This window comes from Garra rufa, chromosome 4, assembly GCF_049309525.1.
Source record: "Garra rufa chromosome 4, GarRuf1.0, whole genome shotgun sequence".
In the NCBI taxonomy this organism is placed as follows: Eukaryota; Metazoa; Chordata; class Actinopteri; order Cypriniformes; family Cyprinidae; genus Garra; species Garra rufa.
The window spans coordinates 54,761,594-54,786,261 of NC_133364.1; the positions used below are offsets into that span (position 1 = coordinate 54,761,594).

The 24,668-nt window shown below is 36.0% G+C and overlaps 1 protein-coding gene across 1 annotated transcript in view; it reads right to left on the reverse strand.

Annotated features, from left to right (window-relative positions):
* Nucleotides 1-24,668, reverse strand: part of LOC141334162 (uncharacterized) — a 181,307-nt gene that overhangs the window by 106,559 nt on the left and 50,080 nt on the right. The window contains exons 3-5 of the mRNA XM_073839293.1: nucleotides 19,008-19,095; nucleotides 18,627-18,764; nucleotides 12,299-12,784 (exon numbers count right to left, since the gene is read on the reverse strand). Of these exons, the coding sequence (XP_073695394.1) occupies nucleotides 12,299-12,784; nucleotides 18,627-18,764; nucleotides 19,008-19,095 (712 nt within the window). The remainder of the gene's footprint in view (nucleotides 1-12,298; nucleotides 12,785-18,626; nucleotides 18,765-19,007; nucleotides 19,096-24,668) is intronic.

Below are 24,668 nucleotides of genomic sequence, written 5' to 3' on the forward strand. Positions count from 1 at the left end.
TATCTACATTTTTATAGCTTCCTAATAAACCATTTATTTTAAAACTAAAACCATGCTTTTAAAACTAATAATTTTTTATTAAATTATAATTTTTATTATATAATCAGTTTTTTTTTTTTTTTTTTTTTTTTTTTACATTTTTTTAGATATAATTTGTAATAAGTTTTATATATTTGTTTTAGATTTTTTACATTTATTTATATATATTTTAATGCTTCCTAATAAAACATTTTAAAAATAAGTTTTTAAAACTAAACTAAAACTAAGCTTTTAAAATTAATATAATTTTTATTAAATTATAATTTTAATAATATACTCAGTTTATTTGTATTTTTATTAGTGGTGGGCCGTTATCGGCGTTAACGTGCTGCGTTAACGCGAAACTCTTATCGTGCGATAAAAAAAATATCGCCGTTAATCTATTCTCATATTTGGGTCGGGAGCTGGGTCTAAACTACGCAAGCTATGATGACTTTCACCTTGATAGTTTAACGCGGATGTATACCGAATATGGTCACGCGTTTAAGTCTCCTCCGCCAAAACACAGACGGGATCGCGTCGTCCTCCATTCATGAAAACCGAATCTACTATAGCGCGAAATGCCACGTAAATTCGTCGTTTTTTGGATTCATAAATCTAATGTTGGTCAGTCACTTAATTCAAATCGCGATATAGACTAGTGTATGTGAAAACTGAAATGCAAAAAGACCGTTTTAATATGAATCTGAAATGTTCCGTTTGCCTAGCTGTATGTATGCATGGCGGAGACGAGCTTTTACTACACTCATACTGAAACACACGTGACGCTCCCGGTAATTTTTGGCTTTTTTTTAATCTCACAGGAACAGATAAATTTAATCTCCCAAACTGCTGTGAGTGTCACTTTTACCGTTTCATTTGAGAAAACTAGCATCATATCATACTGTATGACACAGAAACGTCACGGCAACCTGTCAAAATAAAAGTACTGTGTAACATGTAATGGGCTGGGTAGGCGTTGACGTTAAAAAAAACACAATCTAATAGGTAGAAAAAATAATTTCATTGTTAGTTAGTTAGTAAACACAAGTACATCTAATTGAACATAATTTATTTTCATCAACAAATAATCATAGAACAGCTTTATGAGCTTTATGATCCATTCTCAAAGACTTACTTTTAGTCATTATTTGGGTAGCACACATATTCTGAATGCCTTCAGCAGAATTCAAATTAGCCATTTTAATCTAGATTAATCTAGATTAATTCCAAGATTTAATCTAGATTAATCTAGATTAAAAAAATTTATCTATGCCCACCCCTAATTTTTATACATATCTATTAGATATACTTTATATATATATACTTTTGTTTTTAAAAACTAATTTAATCTTTTAAAACAAAACTTTTTTTTTTTGCCTTTTTAGATGTCAGGACAGTAGAGACTGACAGGAAAGTGTTGGGTCAAGTGTCCAATCTGCTTTTTCACTGGATGCTGTATGTCCAACCCTGGCAAAGAAAAAGGCAGAGCATTCTTCACACTGACTGTCTTTTACTCAAGTCTTTTTCCTGTCATCATTTATTATAGTACAACAAGATTGCTCAAATTAACTCACTTCACTAATCATATTTGAAATGTATATTATATATTGAAGAGGACAAATGTCTCACCTCTGACTCTCTTCATTTTAGATCCACTGTTTCAAACCAGTCATGCTGCAAGATGTCTTCGATGACCGGCCGTTCAGTTAGATCACGGGTTAGACACTGAAGAATCAGATCACGGCATTCTGTTTTCAGGAGAGAGCCGCTTAGTCATGATCATGTGACACTAATGTTGGCATGTATGAAAACAGCTTTGTGTTGTACTATGCTCTCCACCAGTGTTTGTTCATTCTGTGCAAAGGCTGTATGTGTGCATCAATGCTATTCTCTCACCTTCAGATAAATCTGGGTTGACAAATCTGACGTCGGCTTCCATGACTTGGTTTCTGTCACGAAATGGAGGACACCTGTTCATCATCTCATACAGCAAGACTCCAAGAGCCCAGACGTTTGTTTGGACGCAGTAGAATTTGCCATAGATGAAGAGCTCAGGTGGAATGTAACCGTTTATTCCTGTGAGCGAGACATTTTCAGCATTTAGCAATACTTTAAAACATCTCATGATCAATAAATCACTACATGCTGGTTTCCACTCTCTGTTACACTAAATGCCAACTCACCTCTGTATTTCGTGCAGTTGTAGCCTGTCCTGTCAAGTAGATGACCGCAGCCAAAGTCGATCAACTTGAGCTCCAAGGTGTGTTTTCTCAACAGGATATTCTCTGGATGAATATCGTTATGAAAAACACCATGTTCAACGCAGTGCTGGACCGCTTGCACAGCCTGACGCATGATGACCCGCGCTGTTGTCTCACTCATTGGAGGATTGTTGTTGATGAAGTCCAGCAAGCTCTCGCAGGGATCTGGAAACTCCATGATGAGTGTGAATTTTCGGGGATGCTCAAACCACTCGTAGAGCTGGATGGAGTGAGGGCTTACGGGCTTTTCCTTCATCATTAGAAGCAGTGCAACTTCTGTAATGAGAGGTTTCGGATACCCAGGCTAGAGAAAAGATGCCACAAAAGGTTAGTTTGGTAAAACATGTATCATTTTAAATGTTAAGAGTCAAAAGTTTTTGCTGCTTAATCTACAATCATCAGCTCTTAAACAACTAAACACATATTATGTTTTGCCAACTTACAATTTGAAGATACTGATCCTGTGGAGTCTTCCGAATACGTTTGATGGCAACCTGCAAAAACACAGATGAGCATATTGAACACCTGACCTTACCTTGACCACGAAGAATTGAGTATTTAAGTATTAAACTATATGTAGGTGCTTTAAAAACACAGTGGATACATATTTTAATGTACAGTAAGAGCAAAATATTTGTCTACCTTCTTGCCATCAGAAATTCGGATGCCCTCATAGACCTTGCCATAGCCTCCTCGTCCAATAATCTTTTTCACTCTATAGCGAGAGCGAATGGATTCTGAAAAAAACACACAAAAACATGAGAACATATAAGCATGCTAGACCCTTTGAAGTGGCATAAAATGCTTAAAGTAGTATAACAAATTCTTCTGTTTTCGTCTTCAAGATTTGTAATAACTTACAAAGTCATTTGCATAAACACTTTACATTTGACAAACTGCATTTTAGTTAATTCTTAATACAGTTTTAATTTATAAAACTGGTGCCTTGTGACAATAAACCATATTAATATAGACAAAATAAGACATGTTCATGAGACAGTAGTTTCAAGCAAGCTGTAAACCAACTTAATTTTAAGTATATTTATATAAACAAATTTATCTTGTTATAATGATCACAGACTTACCATTAGTTGGGACGAAGTCTAAGGACTCTGGGGCAGGTGACGGCTCAGGATCATCCAGCTCTGGCTGAGGAGGCACAATAGGCTCCACTTTATTCTTGGAGCGGAAAGGACGCTTGACAGCCTTCCACACTCTCCTGAAGAAAGAGCGGACTCCTTTCCCTTTCTTAGGCTCTTCTGTGGCCTTTTGTGGAACTAAAATAAACCAATTTGAAAACACAACTATTAGAGATATTCTCTGACATTGGATTAAATAATTAGTTGACAGTTTACTGTTATACCTACATGAATGTCACTGTTTGTAATGCATTTTTTTTTCTCACCTGAAACCTCCAATCGCAGCCTCTCCATACTGTCCTTAGAGATGACGTTGGGTGTAGAGTCATCTACGTTGGACAGTGCCTTTAGTCTCAGGCAAGCTGAAGCATCCACTGACTCAACAGGAAGTTCACCTGGAAGTACAAAGCTACTCTCCTCTTGGTAGCTATCGGAGCTGGAGAGATGGTCATCGTTCCACACGTCCAGGATGTCCACAGTTCCTCTCTTAATGATGCTCGTGCCTACGCTAAAGCACAGCATATCCTGGCTGCTGAGGCTCAACAGTTCCAGGCTCTCCACACTCTCTTTAGAGATAGACAAATTGACATCTGGTGTAGAGATGTCCAGCTCTGGTTGAGACTCCACTGTGTCCTGGGAGCAGCAGAAGGGGAGCTTCGCAGCCGTACATATTTTCCTGAAGAAGGAGGGCATGGTTTTCTTCTTCCTCCAGCTTGTATGTTGTTCTTAAAGTAGGAAAAACAATTACTAAAAAATACTATGAGCGACAAATATTACCCAAGGTTATTATCATGAAGTAAAACTTGAACATTTTATTTGCCTTGGCACCTAACTGTATATATAATACTATTAAAATACAAGGTAATTAGCATAACTTTTTATTGACATTTTCCAAACAGATAGGCCTACATTAGTCAATGTATAATATTTACTACATTTTAAAATTGACCAAAGCATGAGTTGACCACTACCAGCAGACATCAAATGCTACGTTCTCTAATGCTAAAGCAAATATACCAGGAATACAACAGATATATAACTCCTAGCCCCACTCTAAACCATCTATTTTATCTTGTTTTCCTGAATTTGTGAGGTCTGTGTCAATCACAGTTGAAGTTTCAAACATAATTTCAATCTCACCTTTCGAGCTCTTCTCCACAGAAGCCTCCGTGACACTTTGGAGGCTCAAATGGCTCTCTGCACCCTCCTCAGAGATGGACGATAGTCTTAAAGACATAATATCGGGTGCAGATTTATCAAATTGGCACAGGGTGTTTCTCTGTGTGCAGTTCAGCTCGCTGTGTAGACTCTGTACGGTCCGGAGACTACGTTCAGACTCTTCTTCACAACTGTGCTTTCAGAAATGAAGATTGTCAGCAGATGATTTCACTCGTGAAATCCGTCTTTTGACTAAACATTCAACTTTCACATAACAACATAAACAACATAAACAACTTTCATAAGATATTCAATAGCGTATTCAAGATTTGCGTTTGTCAACAGAATTTCTGCGGTCTCCAGGTGATGTTTGTAAACAGAACAGAACTGTTTACTTTTAAAAGGCAAGTCTCGCGATACGTGAATGGCCAAATGAATGCTCGAGACTGGCACCGCATTTAATAACTGATGTGAATCTAAAACTGTCGAGTCGTTAATGTATGAAATATAACCCGACATCTATCTATTCACACGGATATCACAGTGAGAGTGACTTAAATAAAATAAATTAAACGTCACTACCAGTGGTGGACAGTAACTTAAGTACATTTTTCAAGTATCTGTACTTTACTGGTTTTATTTTGAGTAACTTTTACTTTTAGTTCACTACATTTCTTAAAACATACCGTTACTCCTCATAAAGCGCGTGCTCCGAGACGCAGAAGCGGTGTCTGAATTATGAACAAAATGATTCTTTTCAATGAACCTGTTAAATCGGTTCGCAAATCCCACCAAACGATTCATTCACGAATTGGACTGATCCGATCGCAGCTGTTCTCGAGTCGATAACTCACTGATTCAAATGAGCCGTTTAGAGCGAGTCTCAACCATCTATGGTCTCAACTGAATTCACTCGTGAGAACCGGGAGATCTTGTGAGCGCGCGCGCGCGACCGATACTGCGAAAAGTAAGTAACTAATGTCGAATTTTAGGATTATTGAAACTGGAAATCATGTTTAGGTCAAAAATGTCAGTTGTTTGTGAACTAAATGTGATTTAAACGGTTATCTATTTAAGCCTACTGAAAGCTTGAATGCAGGTCATCAACACCAGTGTGTTTTAGATCAAAAAACGAAACATTATAATGACAGATTAAATAAAATAACTCATGCACGTATATATTCCCTGCTTCTGTAACGTTAGCAGTTTTATTAAAATGCCCTTGTCTGGTTTTATGTTGTTTATCAACGGTATACATTTTTATATTTTGCTACATGGAAGGTTATTGAACTTGTAATTACAAACTCAAAAATATAAAACATAATGGTTTCAATCAAATCTTTTTTAATTAGTTTTTCTCCAAACAGTAAAACAGTTTCAAACCTGTAATATGAGGTAGGCCTAAAGTGTTATATTATGTAAAATTAAATAAAATTCTGTATAGTACATAGGAGATAAAGCAGATTACACAGAAAAATAAGTTAATTAATACAAACTTAAATATGTTACACTGTATATGATGCACTGTAAGCTTTACAAAGTAAACTTTTAAAGCCTCAACCATCAACCTGTTGACCATTTCTGGCTTCAGTCCTGTCCTGCTAAATGTGATGACATTGCCCCAAGTGCTGAATGTCCTCTCAGAGAGCAAACTTGTGGCAGGGATGCATAAGTACTTTACCAGACAACTCACACATGGGAAATTAGATCCATGAAATCGCCACCACTCCAAACGATCAGTCTCACTGTCTGGTGCCATTACCAGAATGCAGCTGTTCAGCTTTTGCTCAATGATCTGCTTCTGTGAACGTGAGGAAGATGCACTGCTGGTCTTCTTGAAGGAGCTACCAAGGCTCTTCTTGAGTTTCTTGGCTGATGGTAGTGGAGTAGTGACTGCTTCTCTCTCTCTTTCAGGTTGATTCTCTGCAAGAGACGATTCTACCAGCGCAGCTCTTACCTTAATGTACTCCAGCTTCTCAGTGGACATGTACATGGTCTTGAATATTGGGTCCAGAAAGGCAGTCATGGTGAGTAGCTCATCTCTTTCAGGATCAGTATACTTGTCATTAAAGTAGTTGAGAACCTTAGTCTTGATCTCCCAGGTGGAAAAAAATATACTTAAATGCAATGAAAATACACTTAAATACCCGCAAATACATTTTAGGTACATTGTTATTTTTTGTGTTAAATAAAAGTGTGATGGTTATAAACTATAAATATACTAATTAAAAGTATGTTTATACTTCAGTAGGACTTTAGTACACTTGAAAAAAAGTATACTAAATACCAGTTACACTTAAATACATTTTTAGTGTACTAAAATAAAGTATACTACAGAAAAAAAAAACATACAAAAGACTTTTTATAAGTCTTTAAACATTAGTTGATTTTCAGTTATGATCCTAGAGTTTGGATATTAGGGGATACTGAGTCATTAGATTTGTCTCATCATAAAAAATATTTCATACTTACAGCTGGGAAAAAAATTTATATTAGTGGGTCATTGACGTATAAGGATTTTCAACAAGCAAATTTTAAAATGCAAAAACTAATAATATATTTTGTAGTTGTTCAAACAACAAGAATGTTAAGAATGTTAAATTCATATTACAATTTTAAATTAAGTGATTTTATTGTTTTTTTCAGCTCGATGAACTGGCCGCAGCCTTAAAAAATGTCATGTGGTGCGACCATGATTTATATTAAAATTAATTAATTCCCTTAAAGGAGAAGTCCTGTGATTTTGACCTAAAGTGTATTGAATCATGACACCGAGTGTGAACGTACCTTGCATATCTCATCTCGGTTTTTGTCCAGCAGTCCGAAATCTGGGGTCAGTTAGCCGATGCTCACAACAGGTTGTCAATGAGAGTCAATGGGGCATCGAAGTAGCCATGTAAATAAATCACTGTTTTACGCCATTTACGAGGCACAAAGTAGCTCCACACTTCATTGGTAGACTTCCAAGGGCCCTGACATTTAAAACGAGACATTGAGCGCGTTTACATGGACCCTCTTAATGCGATTATGATGAGATTTTGGCAATATTGCGATTAAACTTTTCCTCATGTAAACGCAGTACTTCGATTATAATAATGCGATTAAGCTCATAATCGCAGCAAGCATAATCGGATTAATATAGGTGGCGCACGACGATTTTAATCGAAATATACAGGCATGTAAACACCTTAATCGCAGTATTGCTGCTTTGACCAGAGTGCGCATGTGCTCGTGACTTTACACGAAGACATGCCACGCACCTGCAGACAGGGACAGCGCTACACAGGGGCTAGGGGGGCTATAGCCCTGTTAGAATTTTGAATAGCCCCGGTTTAGCCCCCCAAGCAGCTGAGATAGAAGAGTGCTGTCCCGTGCTGTTTGCACATAGGTCATCTGTCACAATAATCTGCAACATGCGTCATGTGAGCGCAGTTTAGGCTACATTTAATTCATTAAAACATCACTAAGATTGATATGATGTGGTGTTAATTCGTTTAATGTTTAATTTAAATGTAAAGTATGCACAGTTCTGATTACGCATTTATATGAATTGTGTTAACGTTGAGCGCGCAATCCAGACTCAGGGAGCGCATGGTGCTGTCCAGTTTTGGAGTCTTTCCTTTCCTTTCCTTTCCTTTCCTTTCCTTTGTCTTTTTCCTTATGCAAAGGTTTTTTCGTTTTCTTGTGTAGAGCCCTAAATGGCTGACATCTTATTAGAATTCTTGGTAAGAGTCTGGACTGACTCTGACCTGAGTCCTTCCTTTTTTTCCACTTCTCCCAAAACAGCTTATGCTACTTTTCAGCTATTGAAATAGTTCAGTTTTATATATAGGCCTAATAGCAATGTTATTATTTTTCGTTTAGGTTTTTTACGAATAGTTAATTTAGAAAAACATTTGGAGAATTTTTTTTCCCCCGTTAAATATTATTTTATTTTATTTTTTCAAAGACCAAGCGACCAGCGGCAGAACATGAGTTGTTATGCTTAATCAATTTAGCCTTCTTAAATCATGGCTACTTGCCTAAAATATAATCAATAAATATTAAACAGTTCAAGCATATTTAAATGTTAGTTTAAACATTAAACCTATAGATGTGCGCTGTTAGACTCATATCCTATCGTTTGTGCGGAGAGTGGAGACTACCGCGCGCTTTACAGGACATGTTGTATTGCAAACATCTTAAAATACGCCGACTTTTTTGCTCGTAAAGGTAAGAATAATACATTATTCGTAACTGTAAAGGGTCTACGTTTATTTGTGTGCACTCACAAACAATATCAACTTGATGTTGTGCTTTTACTATAAAGAAAACGAAGAGGATGGGCTCTCTTGGTCAGGAACAGGATCGAGCTTCACATGAACCGACACTCAGCGAATAGCCTACGTGCATTAGAGACAAGATAAATATAATGCTTTGAATAACTACTTTAAAACGAGATCATTTGAATCGAAAACGAAAACTCTTTTATTATGCAATCCGTAACGGATGCATTTCTAAAGGCGCGGAAATGTACGGAATCAGGATCATCAACTTAATCTTTGCGACACTGACTCAGCAGTTTATTAATAATTCAATCTCCTTATTTCATCTCTACACATTAATGGTAATTACTTTTACCGGTGCTTTGTGGCAATGTTTAGCCTTTTATGTGCGCTTGATATCGGATTTGCGGAACTCTTGAAAATGCTCTGAAGGCGCGCTCGTTGCTGCCCGTCGGACTCGGGCTGAAATGCAGGGCTCTGGTCACTTGTATTAAGTTTGTCTCTATTTTGATGAATAAGCCTATTATTTTGTGTCAGATTTAAATCTAATTTTAAAGGCAGTTTTAAAATATAATTTAATATAATTTTTAAATATAATTTTAAATATAATTTAAAACTGTACTTTTGTTCAATGTGGTGTGTAAAACACAATTTCTTCATTAAGTAACTTTGACGTCATGAATACTGATTATTACTTAGCACCCCCACATATTGGTCTAGCCCCCCGTTAGAGAAAATATTCTGGCGCCTGCCTGCAGATTAGAAACGATGGAGGCAAAGAAGGCAACACACTTTTGGCGGAGTTTATGTTGCGGACATTGCCCGACATGAACATGATGCAATTCACTGATGGACAATAGGAATAATAAGAATAATGGAAATTCCATGTAAACCGGAATGAAGAGCTTTGCTCTTGACATGTAAACATCATAATGCGATTAAGTCTTTACTCTGACTATTGGAAATAATCGCGTTATTCGTGCGCATGTAATTGTAGTCATTGAGAACTCAGAAAAAGCACCGGTAGTTTATTTCCGTTCCTTAAGTTCCTTCCTGCTCGACACTCGACTTATCGTGACTAAATTAAAAGTTGGAGGCGACCACTTATATTCAAAGGACCTGGCGATCACGATTTCTGGGGCCTCATTTATAAAACTTTCTTACGCACTGATTTGATCTTAGAGTGTTCGTACGATCAAATCCACGTCAAAGTACAGATTTATAAAAACCGTCTTTGACGTGGAAAAGTACTTATCTCCACGTCAGATTCCAGCTTGGCGTACGACCGTTTCCTTGTGGTAATGCCTGGTATTGCAGATAGATCAGCCTCACTATAATTTGATTTCTTGCGCTCCTTTTTACTTGCCATTGTCACAGAGTTTTTGCTTTAGGAATGAGCTCATTTTATATGTTAATTAATTAAGCAGGGGCGTTTCGATGGCGGAACATTCAGCTGCACACAATTCCACGATCATTTGTGATTTATAACCGAATGACTGGCGTACGCATGGATTTCGTGGTACGTTCGTTTTCTCTGAATCGCTCTTACGATCAAATCAGAAAAGTTCTTAGATAAAATCAAGGATGCTTTCTACGCAAGTCTTTATAAATGAGGCCCTTGATTTTATATAAATGCTTTAATGTGAGTTTTTTTATATTTAGGTTTAATTGTTTCATGTATGTGTTTTCTGAAGCAAAACCAAAGAAATGCAGCAGAATTGTGGTGTGTAACACAATCGTTCTGCGCTGGAAAAACTGTTCACAGGTGCCGGAAGTTAATCGACTCTGTGCAACACAGAAGTGAAGCAGGTCTGGTCATGCATCTAAATATAAGTTCAGTGATTCACAAGAAAGCTAAATCTACAAGATTTGTTCAGTTTATTCAGTAAATGTTTGACTTTGTAAAGTAAAATGCAGACACTGCTATTTTTTGAACAGCGTAATATATTTATTTTTCTTCATTTTCAGTAAAATAATAACAAATTAGATACATTTTTCTTCATGGTTTGATTTATAATAGAATTTGCATGTTTTTTTTCTAAACTGTCTGCTCCACCATGGCCTCCTGAACTGTCCACTCTGCCATGGCTCACCAAGTTCCCCAATCTGCCATGGCCTCCTGAACTGTCTGCTCCGATATGGCTTCCTGAGCTCCATGATATGCATGACTTTCTGAGCTTCCTGATCAACAATGGCCCCTCCCCGGTTGATTGTTGAGACGCGAGACACGCCTTCCGGGAGTTATGTCACATTTATGGACTGAGTTTAATTATCCTGTGTATTTAAGTTCCTGCTTGTCCCTTCCTTTTCGACGGGTCTAAAATGTCTTTACATTGTGTTCGATGTATGTTCCCCTGCTTGCCTGTCTGGATCACCCTTTGTTAAAAAAACTTTCGTTTAATTCCCATCTCATTGCATATACACAGTCATGAAGGTAAAAATGATATAAGGCTATAAGTTAAACAAAAAGAAGTGGACCACATGATGAGAACTGATAGGTTCTTAAAGTAATGTGTGTGACTTTGAAAGAGCAAAGAGTGAAGAGTTTTACCCACTGTGTGAGCAGTGTATGGTTAAAAAGTATATATATATATATATATATATATATATATATATATATATATAATACATTCTTTCATGTATAATTAACAAGGAAATGATTGAAGGCCAACTGCTGAATATTGTTTATTGTAGCAAATGAATTAGAAAGGAAACATATATCTACTGTTACATACAGGCTACTGGAGGCACAACTAAGAGTGAACTGTGGAGATAAATAAAAAAAAAAAACTTGTATAATATTTCCATGCCTCTCCTGATAAAGTCCATTAATTTAAACAGATATTACAACATTAAATTGAGATCAACTAAACAAAAAGCTAAAATACACTTAAAATCAATGCGAACAAGTCATTTTGTGAGTTGATGTCAATTCATTTATAATCTTCCAGTTGCTTTGCTTTTCCCAGCAAGGTGAAAGTTTGACTAATATTTTGATTCAGAGAATTGAGTAATTGTCTCTACATGGTCAAAATTTGAGGGAATCCACTGTAATCACTCAATATTTGAAACTACAGTAAAGCAGATGGTCAGGTATGGCCTCAGAACTACAAAAACCTAAAAAAAAAAAAAAAAAGCCTCATGGAATAGCATAAAACTGAAGGATGCATGAAGGTGATCAGATGTAGCCCGCATTCAGCTCCGGTGTGAACAGCCTTGATTTCACACAGCTTTTTTCTCGTTACACTCTCGTTATTTCAAAATAAATGATAGATGATTGTAGAAATCACTCTTTCTAAACCTCTTCTTGCATTGAAGAAAACGGCAGTTTCTTCCTAGAATGAGTTTGCAAATGACGTTTCATGTTGCTTTGACATGTGAAACTCTTCTCACACTGAAGACACTTGTACGGTTTCTCTCCAGTGTGAACTGTCATGTGAATCTTAAGGGTTACTTTATGCGTGAAACTCTTTCCACACTGAGAGCAGGTGAAAGGTTTCTCTCCAGTGTGAATGCTCAAGTGAATGTTAAGACTTGCTTTATATGTGAAAGTCTTTCCACACTGAGGGCAAGTAAAAGGTTTCTCTCCAGTGTGAATTTTCATGTGGACAGTAAGGTTATTTTTATGCGTAAAACTCTTTCCGCACTGAGGACATATGAACGGCTTCTTTTCGGTGTGAATTTTCATGTGAATCTTAAGAACTCCTTTTTGTGAGAAACTCTTCCCACACTGTTTGCAGGAGTAAGGTTTCTCTCCGGTGTGAATTCTCATGTGGATATTAAGGTATTGTTTCCGTGTAAAACTATTCCCACACAGTTTACAGATGAAAGGCTTCTCTCCAGTGTGAGTTCTCATGTGGACAGTAAGGTTATGTTTATGCGTAAAACTATTCCCACACTGTTGGCAGCTGTAAGGTCTCTCTCCAGTGTGAATTCTCATGTTAGAAATAAGGTTTGTAGTTTGTGTTTTTTTATTTATTTCTAGTGATGAAGACCTTTTATTCTGTGAGCAACTAATTGATTTTTCTTCAGTTTTGAAATCATGTTTCTCATTTTGATCGTTCTCTTCTGTTTCATTGAGTTCTTGACTCTCCTCTTTCAGTGCCATCAGGTCTGAGGTGAAAAATGAAAAAAGTTAACAGCAGTTTAATGGCACAAAGCAACAGACATCAAAACATTTAGACTAGTGCTGGCAATCAATTAAAAACTATTTGGCAATAAACAATTTCACATTAATACTCCAAATTAAAAAATGTAAATGGAATGTAAAACAACATAAAGATTGTAGATTTAAAATATGGGGCTTATTGGCATCTTCCCACCAAATGGCCAATTGTTAATGAAGACCAGTCTCATCGATACAAATACTGCTACTGATCTGTCTCTATTTAATGCATTTCCTTCCAATTTTAGCCATTAATTATAGCTATAATTAAAAACAATTAATTGTAACATAATATATTGTTGTGCTTTTATCATAACTACCATATAGTTATAAAAAAACTTTAGCTCCTTTAAAAAAACACACAATCTGTCATATTTATCTTCACGCTAGAGAATTTAAAAGCAGCTTTTAAGTAAATCTTCTAATTAAACCCACAGAAGTTACGATGATTGTTTTTCGGTTTCTATTTTATTGTTTGGCTAAAGAGTTGGAGAGTAACAGAGTACATGTAACATCATTTCATATTTAAAATACAAAATGAATAACTATTATGGAACATGTTACCTGTTTCTGATGCAGAACAGTTATTTCATGCATTCATCTAGACTGGACTATTGTAACACACTACTAGGTGACTGTCCTGCATCTTCAATTAACAAGCTGGTGTTTCTGAAACATGATTACTTATTGCTTGTTGTAATGAACATTCAGTGCTATTTACATTTTATATCACACTTTTGATGATAGCAGAAAAAATCACTTACAGTTAAAAAAAATGTCAAGTTAAAAACTGAAGTGTCATTGTTTGCTTCAAGCAAAATAAAGTGTTTTATCAGATACCGCTTTCATTGTTTTCTAATCAAAAGTAGATACTGTGTTTAATGTTACACAATTTATTTTTTTTTTCTCCTGTAGAGCTGGACATTTTAATAAGGATCAAATGAGTCAGTCCAGCTTTGAGAATAAAAACCAACCTGTTTGTTCCTCAGTATCTTTTAGTTTGACTCTGAATGTTTCTTCAATCTTCATGTCTTCATGCTCCTCTTTAATAAACACCATCTTTATAATAGTGTGTCACGTGGATCTCTGTTGATTCTCCAGGAGTTTTTCTGTGTGTTTGAACACTTTGTCCTGTTTACGATGAGAATAATTAATAGAAAGAAAAATCAATGCAAACTAAATCTCTATCTGCTTGTCAATGCACTAGTCAGTGCACTAGTAAGACATTCAGAGAGTTAATAGACATTTATAAAATATATACAAATTACACCAAAGGTTCATATTTTGATTACAATTTTAAGCTATCTTGATTTATATTTGGTATTTAATTTTTTGTTCATATCTAATATATTACACTCTCATGAAATCATTCTCGGTTGTGATTCACTCGTTTGTGTTTGTTGTTGTCGTTTGTAGTCCGCGTGCCGCTGAATCGAATCACTGAATCATTTCACAAATTATTTGATTCAAATGATTCGGATTCTCTGTTTCTCTCATCACTTCTTATCATCACACGATTGATTCATGATATAGAGAGCGAACTGAGGCACACTCTCTGTTACTAAAGGCTAACGCTAAGTATCTAAATCACTAAATAAAACATTGCAACGTTACATTTAACAATATTGCATTTATTTTACATAGCTTGAAAAAAAGCTTTAATTGATGTAACCGTTTGCATTATATAAAAACACAAAACTACAAACCTTTTTCAGATGAATCACAACAGATGAGGAGCACTGCGCGTCTTAAAGACGTCACATCATCAGAGCAAAATAAAAGTCCCATTGCACTTCTCTCTAGAATCACAAACACATCATAGAAATGTTGTATATAGAATCGAGTGTCGTACCCATATGATGATGCTTTTCCAAAGCTATTAACAAAGTAAATCTAGGAATACTTTTGTCTATTTATTGATTTTTTTTTCATTTAATGTACATTTAATACACTATACTTTCTGTTATTAAACATTTCCATTAAATTCACATAAAACTAATGCTGCTGTAACTGTTACAAAGAGGGTGTGATGGCAAATTTGATCTATCACTCTTTTGACGATTGTAATCAATCTCTTGCTTTTTTGTTTGTTTTTGTATTTATTTCTCTTTTGGAAAATCATTGAAACACTGTCAGGGATTTTATCTTTATTTTGCTATTGAGGCAAATGAGGACAAAAAAACATATTTGTGGCAGTTTCCATTTACCACTATAGAAGTTTACAAAACTATGACTATTTAATTTTTGGAGAACCCCATAAATGTAAAAAAGGATCTATATACAAAGTCACATTATAAAAAAAGTTCATGTAAATTTCTGCATGAATTTTGGATAAAGAAAGACAGACAAGAGAGACGCATGTGTGAAAAGCCATGTGGTATTCATCATATTTTTTTTTCATATAAAAACAGCTGAAATGTTATCATGTTTATTAGCAACAGCACGTGAGAGTGATAATGTGATATCAGCCTTTGATCTCGTTTGAGATGTGCCTCGACTGAAATATAGGCAAGAGCAGGCAGCTGAAATGAGGAGAGGAGTGAAATAAACACAGTCAAGACGGACAGATCTGAGCTCTGGTTCATATTAGATCACCTGTAATAAATCAGATGGATTATCTGGATTATCTATTATTCTGTAAACAGCTGCATGCTTGTGATGGGCTGGTTATACCAGCGTTTCCCTACTCCAGTCCTCGACCCACCGCATATTTTGTATCTGGAGTTGGGAAACGCTGGGTTATACAGTAAGTTACTTGGATGTAATCTTCAGGTGTTTTGTAGAGAGAGAGTGTGTGTGGACGCTGTTACTGGGAGATTGAGTGGAGTGGGATGTTTGGTGTGGAGATATCAGTCTCATATAAGAGCATCAGCAGGAAAGGAAATGGTGATGAATGTGTGTTTGGACATAATGATCAATCCTGGAGTTTGTTCTGCTCTCCCTCTAGATGCTCATTTGTTCATAATAACAGACGGACTGAACTGTCTGTAGTGTCCAGCCATAGAATAGGAGTGTATGTGGATGAGAGTGAACTCTGTCCTTCTCCAGCGTCTCTGACACAATGAGCCTCATCCACACAGAACACACCACATTCACTCAGACGCTCTATCCTGGTTTTATGCATTTATTGGATCTTCAGTGAAACTGTGTTGATGAATGAGAACAGATTCTAGATATTGCGGTGTATTTCTCTGTATGTCTGCACTGCAGTAGTATATTTGCTCTGTCTGTATTCTCTTCTGCACAGGAAACTGTCGCTAAAACAAATCCCTTACTTGCCAATGAAGCTCTTTCTGATCTTTGAAAAAAAAAGATTCTACCCATAATAGTTTGAGCTGCATGATAAATGAGTGTTAATGATTTGTTATGGCCTTATTTTTTGTTTTGTATTTTGAACATATATTTTCTTTTCTAAGCTGACACTTACTATTACTATTTAAGATAATATGTGAAATATGTTTTTGTCAAAAATCATTGATTGGATATGAAAGTGTTGGGTTTGTTAGAGGTGAGGACGGAGGTAACAAAGAAATCTCAGCAGGGGTGGCTGGCCCATGGTGGGTGATAGTGCATCGCCCTCCTTGAGCCACACGAAAAAAGAGAGGTGAAAAAGAATCTTATTTTGCTGGTCCTAGTCTGTATATTACTGTACAATCAACAGCCTGAATGTCACTTTCCAACCTGAACCCCGCCCCCTTGGGGCGATCTCAGTCAGATTGAAAATCGTCCCAGCCGGTCTCATAGAGTTATATTGTGAGATTTTTTTTTTTTTTTTTCACATTTTGAACCCTACAATGCATTTCAATGGGCACCGGGAGGGCTTGCCCCAACGTCATTTCGTAATACGCACTGATGCGTGCTCGAAGATGTACAGCACGCACGCGTAGCGAGACATCTGAATGCATTGGCCATGCTTTCAATGGAGAGAGAACTTGTCAGGAACATGCCTGATTTTAATGAGAGGGTAATTGATCACTTTGCCTGCTTAAAAGAGAGGCGAGCAAAATTTCAATAAGTGTGTACATGTGTTATTTAATGGTGCATTGTTTATGTTATCACGGTCGTAGCCGGCTATGAGGTCACCGAGGTCCGGATCTCGGTCATTTTTTATATTCAAAAATAAAATGTCTAGCTCTTTGAATGATTATTTAGCCGTTTAAACTACCTCATATCACATAAGTGTTTGCAATTCATGTTGCTGCGAGAAGCTAGCGCAGTGAACGGGGCTTGAGAACACGTTGAGTGAGAGCGCGGGTGCAGCAGCCTCCGTTTGTTGCCAGATCCACCTATTATATGTGTTTTTACTTGTTTTTCCAATTTAGTGACACTTTGGGACGTTTATAAAGCAGAAAGTTGAACGTTAGTTTTATGCCAGTGTCATTATTCTAACGTTATTTTTATAACTTGTTATAAAATAAAAATTCCCTCAGCTAAAAGAAAACCGAACTGTCCATGCAAACATTATCATGAATAAATCTTTCACAATCATCTACATGTCTGTCTATTTTGAAGTTTAGGCTATACGTAGTGCATTTGTGGGTGTTATTAAAGCACAATTCTTAACACCAAACTAATTTTCAAACCCTGTTTACGTCCTTGTATGTTATAAGTTGTATTCATCAAATGCTGAATTTTAAATAGTTGTATTGATTGCATATTGGCAGCCAAATTTATACTGATTATGTTCTGGAAAGATTTTTTTAATTACAGTTTTAATATGAAAAATAAAAAGTCTTTAATTGTAAAGCAGTATTGGCTTTTTTTTTTTACTCTTAGAGGGCAAACTAGTTGATGAAAATGTGTCTCTTGATGGCCATGGTGGAAGTGTTTCAGTGTATTTGAGACCATTGCGACAATTTAATATTGCTATTCAAAATACAGTACAGTTTGTACAATTCATGCCTGATGTTGCCATCTAGGAACAGGGAAACCAAATCAAACAATGTAATGTAATACTGTAAAGTCGGCTATCTGAATTTTATCATAATTTTACCCATTAAAGCGGTTATCTTTACCATCATCGGAACAGTTGCCCCCCCAGAGATATTTGTCAGGAGCCGCCACTGAATGTCTTGTAACGTCCACAAATGCATTCGTTTATTTAATATAATCGCAACATTTGCTGGAATGTAATCGCATAGGCTGACATCGCGATTGCGATTTAATTAATCGTGCAGCACTAGTAGTTACTATTGTTTTACTACAAAAAAACATGGCTTAACTGCAATAACTGTAGTAAAACCATGGTTTATTTTGGAGTTACAATGGTTTTACTACAAAACTGTAGTTTTACTATGGTTACTGTGGTAGAACTATGGTTTATTTTGTAGTTACTATAGCGGCAGCCAGTAGCCGCTTAGAGGCTGAGTAGAGGGATTAAAGATGACGCGTTTCCACTGATCCAGGTGATAATTTATTGTAACATTAAAAGAACAGCAATATGATGATGATGATGACGGTAAAGTAAGCAAGAGAAAATTAACTGAAATAAATCAAATGAAAATGAAAATGAAAATGAAAACGGTCAATGGTTTTATTACAAAGTACGAAAAAAACATTGTTAATTTTTGTAAGGGAATGATCACATATAAATGACTTCTCTCCAGTGTGAACTCATGTGTCTGTTAAGGTTTCCTTTTCGGTTGAAACTTCTTCCACATTGCTGGCAGGTGAAAGGCTTCTCTCCAGAGTGAATTCTCATGTGGTCTTCAAAGCGCTGTTTTTGACTAAAACTCTTTCCACACTCAGAGCATGAGTAAGGACTCTCTTTATGAACTCTCTTATGGACTTCAAGGTTTTCATTTTGATCAAAACTCCTTCCACACTGATCACACATATAAGGCTGTTCGTGAATTTTCATGTGTCTGGTAAGGCTTCCATTTTGAGTGAAACTCTTTCCACACTGTCGGCAGGCATAGGGTTTCACTCCGGTGTGAACTCTGATGTGGACTCCAAGCATTCCAGATTGAGAAAAACTCTTTCCACACTTTTGGCAGATGAAAGGTTTCTCTCCTGTGTGAACTCTCATGTGTCTTTTAATACTTTCTCTTTGATTGAAACTTTTTCCACACTGTTGACAGGTGAAATAACTTCTTCCTGTCTCTGGAGTCTTTTTTCTTGAGGGAGTCATTTTAATCTGTGACCAACTAATAGATTTTTCTCCATTTATGAAATCCTGATCTTTCTCTTCCATTTCATTCAGTACTTGACTCTCCTCTTTCAGTGCCATCGTGTCTAAGGTGAAAAAAGACAATTAAAAGTCAACCCCAGTTTAAAGACACAAAACCGCATCAAAACATTCAAACATGTAAAGTGTCAAAACTAACATACAACTACATCCTATCTGCCCTAAGCCAGTGGTTCTCAATTCCAGTCCTCATGCCCCACCTGCTCTGCATATTTTTCACGCCTCTCTTAATTAACGCACCTGATTCTGACAATCAGCTCATTAGAATTGACCATATGCACGGATTACTTCCTTGTTTAGTCAAGTCAGCTCAGTCATTTCTGGTCAACTGTACTGTGCCGTAATATGATGGTACTTTGTTCATTTTCTCTACATAATCCATTCACAATTGAAGAAAAGTGTTGTTTGTCTAGGAGGACCAAACGTCCATGTATACTGTTTCAAGAATGACAAACGCGAGTATAACAACATACGTGAGTAAATCAGCTAAATATGCACGAGTCAATGCTATGATTGACAGTAATAACCGGACGAAACATCTGACAAACTGATGTCAATAAAAGAGCTGTGCATTAAATGATTCAGACTAAATTCAGAGTAACAAAACTACAGCAGTAACAAGTATGTGTTGGTTAAATATAGGCTATTAGCTTTTACAGTTTAAGATAAAACTTAAAAGATGTAGTTATTAGATTATATAAAATATTTCAAATTTCTATCGATTCATATTGAGTGCATTATTTAATTTTTATACCATCAATACTTAACTTATTTGTAGTGAACTATAAATGAGTATTTCAATAATTCACCCTTATAGGCTGTTTGTGACTGATCTTATTTATTTACTTATTTATTTCTTTTAATGACTTTCTCCACTTGCTATACTATATACGTTATTTTATAAATCGTCTTGAAAAGTATAGGGAGTTGAAATGGCAGCTGCATAATAATTAATCCTCTGCTGCCATCTATTGGTTATATGGGTAATTCCATATCATTTTTAGCCTAAAAAAGACTTTGTTTTCCATGAAAAGGCATTGTTTCTTTATGAATGAAAACTGGGTCCTTGAAGTGAATTTTATTTCACAGCTGTAGAGTTGGAAAGTAATAAAGACTTTAAAATATTGTAAGATTTTAAAAATGTGTTCATGACTATAAAGGCAAGTTACTGATTATCAAGAATACAATTAAGATGTCCTTGTGGAGAAGTATCGCTAGCTAGCTAACATTAGCCTAAACATCTTATATTAGTGTTTAGCTGTCAGCATTTTAATGTACAACTATGCAGGTAGTCTCCTGGGATTGCCAGGCTCCCGTTTAAATGATATGTTGTTAAATAATTTGAAACTGAATGTTCATGCTGCTGCTGAAAAAACCAGCTAAAACCAGCCTAGGCTGGTTGGCTGGTCTTAGCTGGTTTAAGCTGGAAATGGCTGGTTTTAGCTGGTCTCCCAGCCTGGCCAGGCTGGTCAGGCTGGTTTTAGCTGGTGGTTTCCCAGCCTGACCAGCTAAGACCAGCCTGACCAGCCTGGCCAGGCTGGAAAAATGGCCAAAACCCCTCTAAAACCAGCCTGCCTCCCAGCTATGACCAGCTAAAACCAGGCTGGTTGACCAGCTAAAACCAGCCAACCAGCCTAGGCTGGTTTTAGCTGGTTTTTTCACCAGGGTTATTATTTATAATGTTGCAATTATTATTATTCTGATAAGTTTCTGATAAGAACGAGGCAGTAGATGAGTCTCAAGAGTTTCCTTTATATATATCACATATAAAATGAGCTTTAGCGGAAGATTACGAGCTGCTTATCTTTATAAAGAACGCTCCGTGCATGAGGTCAGTTGAGCTCTGTGCATGAACTGTGTTCCAACTGACATGGTCCCTAAACAGTATTCATTGTTTCCTGAGCACTGGAAGCCCGTTTTAAGTTTACTTCACTTCGAAACATTCATTCACTAATTTCCGCTACGCCACCACCTGCAGCGTCTTCACACACAGACCAATCTTACTAGAGAAGTGTGAATGTGACATCTGAAAATAAATACAATTTCCGCAATGTTTTGCACACTTTAATGACGTTTAAATGAAACACTTGCTTTGAACTGGAATCATGGCAGGATATACTATGATGTCCACTTTGCAGGGCACTTACATTTGAATAAAACAAATGTCATACACGCTAATAAATAATAGTTTATGCTAATAACTTTTAAACCGCAAAAGCAATTTTTAACAAATTTACACCCACTGGCTATGGATTATTTGAATCCCTATATTCCAGTGGAAGGGTTATTCCCCATTTTACATCCCTGTGATCATTCCCCATTTTAATTATTTGAATGTCTTGTTCTGAGTGTCTCTGCAACCATCACTACTGCCACTGTAACAGTCTATAGACCTCCTAAAACAAATGAACATGTCATGCCTGAATTTGCAGATTTGCTGTCTGTGGTGCCTCAAGTTTGAGAGAACTCCTGGGGATTTTAAAGGAACACTCCACTTTTTTTGAAAATAGGCTCATTCTCCAACTCCCCTTCCTTGACCATTAAACTGGAATGGGAGTGTAGTTCCTAATCTTATCGGCCTAGAAAATCACAGCTTTACATTTACAATCTATGCTTAGTGATATCACCAGAACAGGAGAACGGCTGAATGGATTTCAATACGGTAAAACTCAACTTATTAACTCAGGGGGGAGTTGGAGAATGAGCCTATTTACAAAAAAAGTGGAGTGTTCCTTTAACACTCATGTTGACATTAGCCAGTTTGGGCCAGTGTGTACCAGAACACGCCTCTCTGAAGCAAACATCACACAACCCCAGCATTTGACCAGCCAGGGGAAGATTAATATAACTATATTACCAATGTTAGAAAAAGCACCCTAAATACTGAGGCGGCTGATAAACTGGTGTGTGTCTCAGTCTCCAGATGAAGCAGTCAGCTGCTTCTTTACATGCTTCACTTTCAAATAATTAGCCACATGTGAGGTTGATGAATGATAGGTGAATGTTTTTATTTCCTGCCTGATATACTGGAATTAGACCTAGAACACTATTCAATTTGCACAAGCAAAAATGATAATGATTGTGTAAAAATACCATCTTAAGGAAGCTTCTAATATTACATTTCAAAATAACTCTATAACACACAAGTTGTGTGTGGTGTTACCTAAATTATTCTCATAATTCATTATCCTTGTATATGTACTATTAAGCCAAGTAAAAAACAAATGCTAACTCACTGGATCATATACGAGCTAGTTTCAGTCTGTCTGAAAATATCATGTTGCTAAAAAATCATTGAGTGTTTGTTTCTTCAAATTTACATTGTGGGTCTTAATGTGAAGAAGATCTCACACATGTGCCACTGCTACGTGAAGAAGAGAAGAAACACTCATCCTAGATCAACTTCTGATGATACATTTACAACTGAGGATGACTGAAGATCAAGATCAGAACAAATGTTTTTTTTTTTTTTTTTTTTTTACATTTATTATACATTATTATAAACTTACTGTTATCTGCTCTTTAAATCAACTAATGTAGGCAGCACACAGTAACTATAGCAAGCTGTGTCAGCTGGAGAAATGTTTCAAATTACTAGCAGACTGATGTTTTTGAAGCTCTGAATATTGTAATATCCAAGCTTTAATATTACAAAAATCAAATGTTTAATTACTACTCTCATGAGATTCTTAAAAAACATATTAATTTCTGTACAGCTGGATGTTTTAATAAGGATCAAATGAGTTCAGCTTTGAGAATAAAACCAACCTGTTTGTTCCTCAGTATCTTCATGTTTGACTCTGAATGTTTCTTCAATCTTCATGTCTTCACTCTCCTCTTTATTAAACACCATATTTATAATAGCGTGTCACGTGGATCTCAGTTTATTTTTCAGGTGTTTTTCTGTGTGTTTGAACACTTTGTCCTGTTTAAGATGAGAATAATGAAAAAAATGGAAATAAATAAAAAGGACATATAGAAGATTACTATTTGCATTAAGTTTAACTTGGTCTTTACTGAAACAGCATGCTACATATATTAAAGATTCATAAAACGATTGGTATTTTCGTGTTTGTTAAGGTTTTGGTCATCAGCGTGTGGTGATTCGAAACAGTGATTCATTTTGCGATTCAATTGAGCCCGGACAATGGTGACTGTGTGTGTGTGGTTTATGAAGGTGCCGTGATTGATGAAGAGCAAGTGCTGGTGATTAGAACTCAGGTGAATGTGATCGTTGGGTGAGTAAGGTGGAAGAACCTGGCAAATCCATGACACTATACAAATCAACACACTACACCAGATACAGTATTTAGGACGCCAAAGTGTTCATTCACTAGAGTGCCAGTGTCCTGAGAATCTCTGAATTAAGTAGAGGAACTGAGGCCTAAATGTCAATAAAAATTATTTGTGTCTAAAATGTATTAAAAAAATAAATACGACCTCACATTGTTTCAATCACATTTACACACTGCCTCCGAAACTTCTGTTCATCATAAAAAAAATCAGATCAGGTTAGATTTTTTTGCGCTTTCTCATCCGTAACAATCATTTTGATGGAAAAGGATGACAAAAAAGAAAAGTAAAATTAGACAAAGGTCATGACCTGTCAATCAATCAAATTTTTGACAGGAGCTGGCGGGTATTCTACTGAGCAAATTCAATTATGAAAATATGAACATTTCAGACTCATGTGCAATGACCTTGAATCTGCAAATTGCTATTATAAATACGTTAGCAGCAACTTTTCCAATTTCCAATATTTATGTAATTCTCAAAACGTTTGGCCACGACTGTACATTATTTTTGTACTACTGTATAGTTCTAGTTACCAGAATGAAATTCACTTTTTCTGCTTGTTTGATTTCCTTTTCACCTACTTGTTGAGATTTTAGAAGGTGCAGACATGTTTACCATAAAACACTGGTCAGAAGAAATGGTAAAATTTGAGTATTTCTCAGGGTTATGGTTAATGCATTTTTGGTCAAACACAGAATTGAGCAAGTTTCCAAAGTTTTGACCTGTACTCTCTGTTAATCTGTATATATTATATACACACATTTTATATAAACATTGATACCCATACATTTATATTTATATATATTTTCACATTTAAATATTTATATACATTTATATTTATTTATTTATTTGTATATATTTTGTGTGTGAATATGAGCAGTGTGTGTAATGTAGTTAAAATGAAAAGTTTTCCCCTCTGCATTCTGACATATTTCTTAAGGGTTTATTGATGCATTGCTTTGTTGTTGAACGAGAATTTTCTCAAATTCTATGAAATGGTGTACATGTATACTATACAATAAAAACATTCTAAGAAAGTAGGGTTTGTTGTTTTTCCATGTGGTATTGAGAGATTTGTTTTTTTCTTTGAAATTTGGAGCATCACTGCAGATATTTGACTCATTGTTAGAATTTTTTTCCGTTATAACTGCCTTAATGGTTTGATGTTTTCCTACT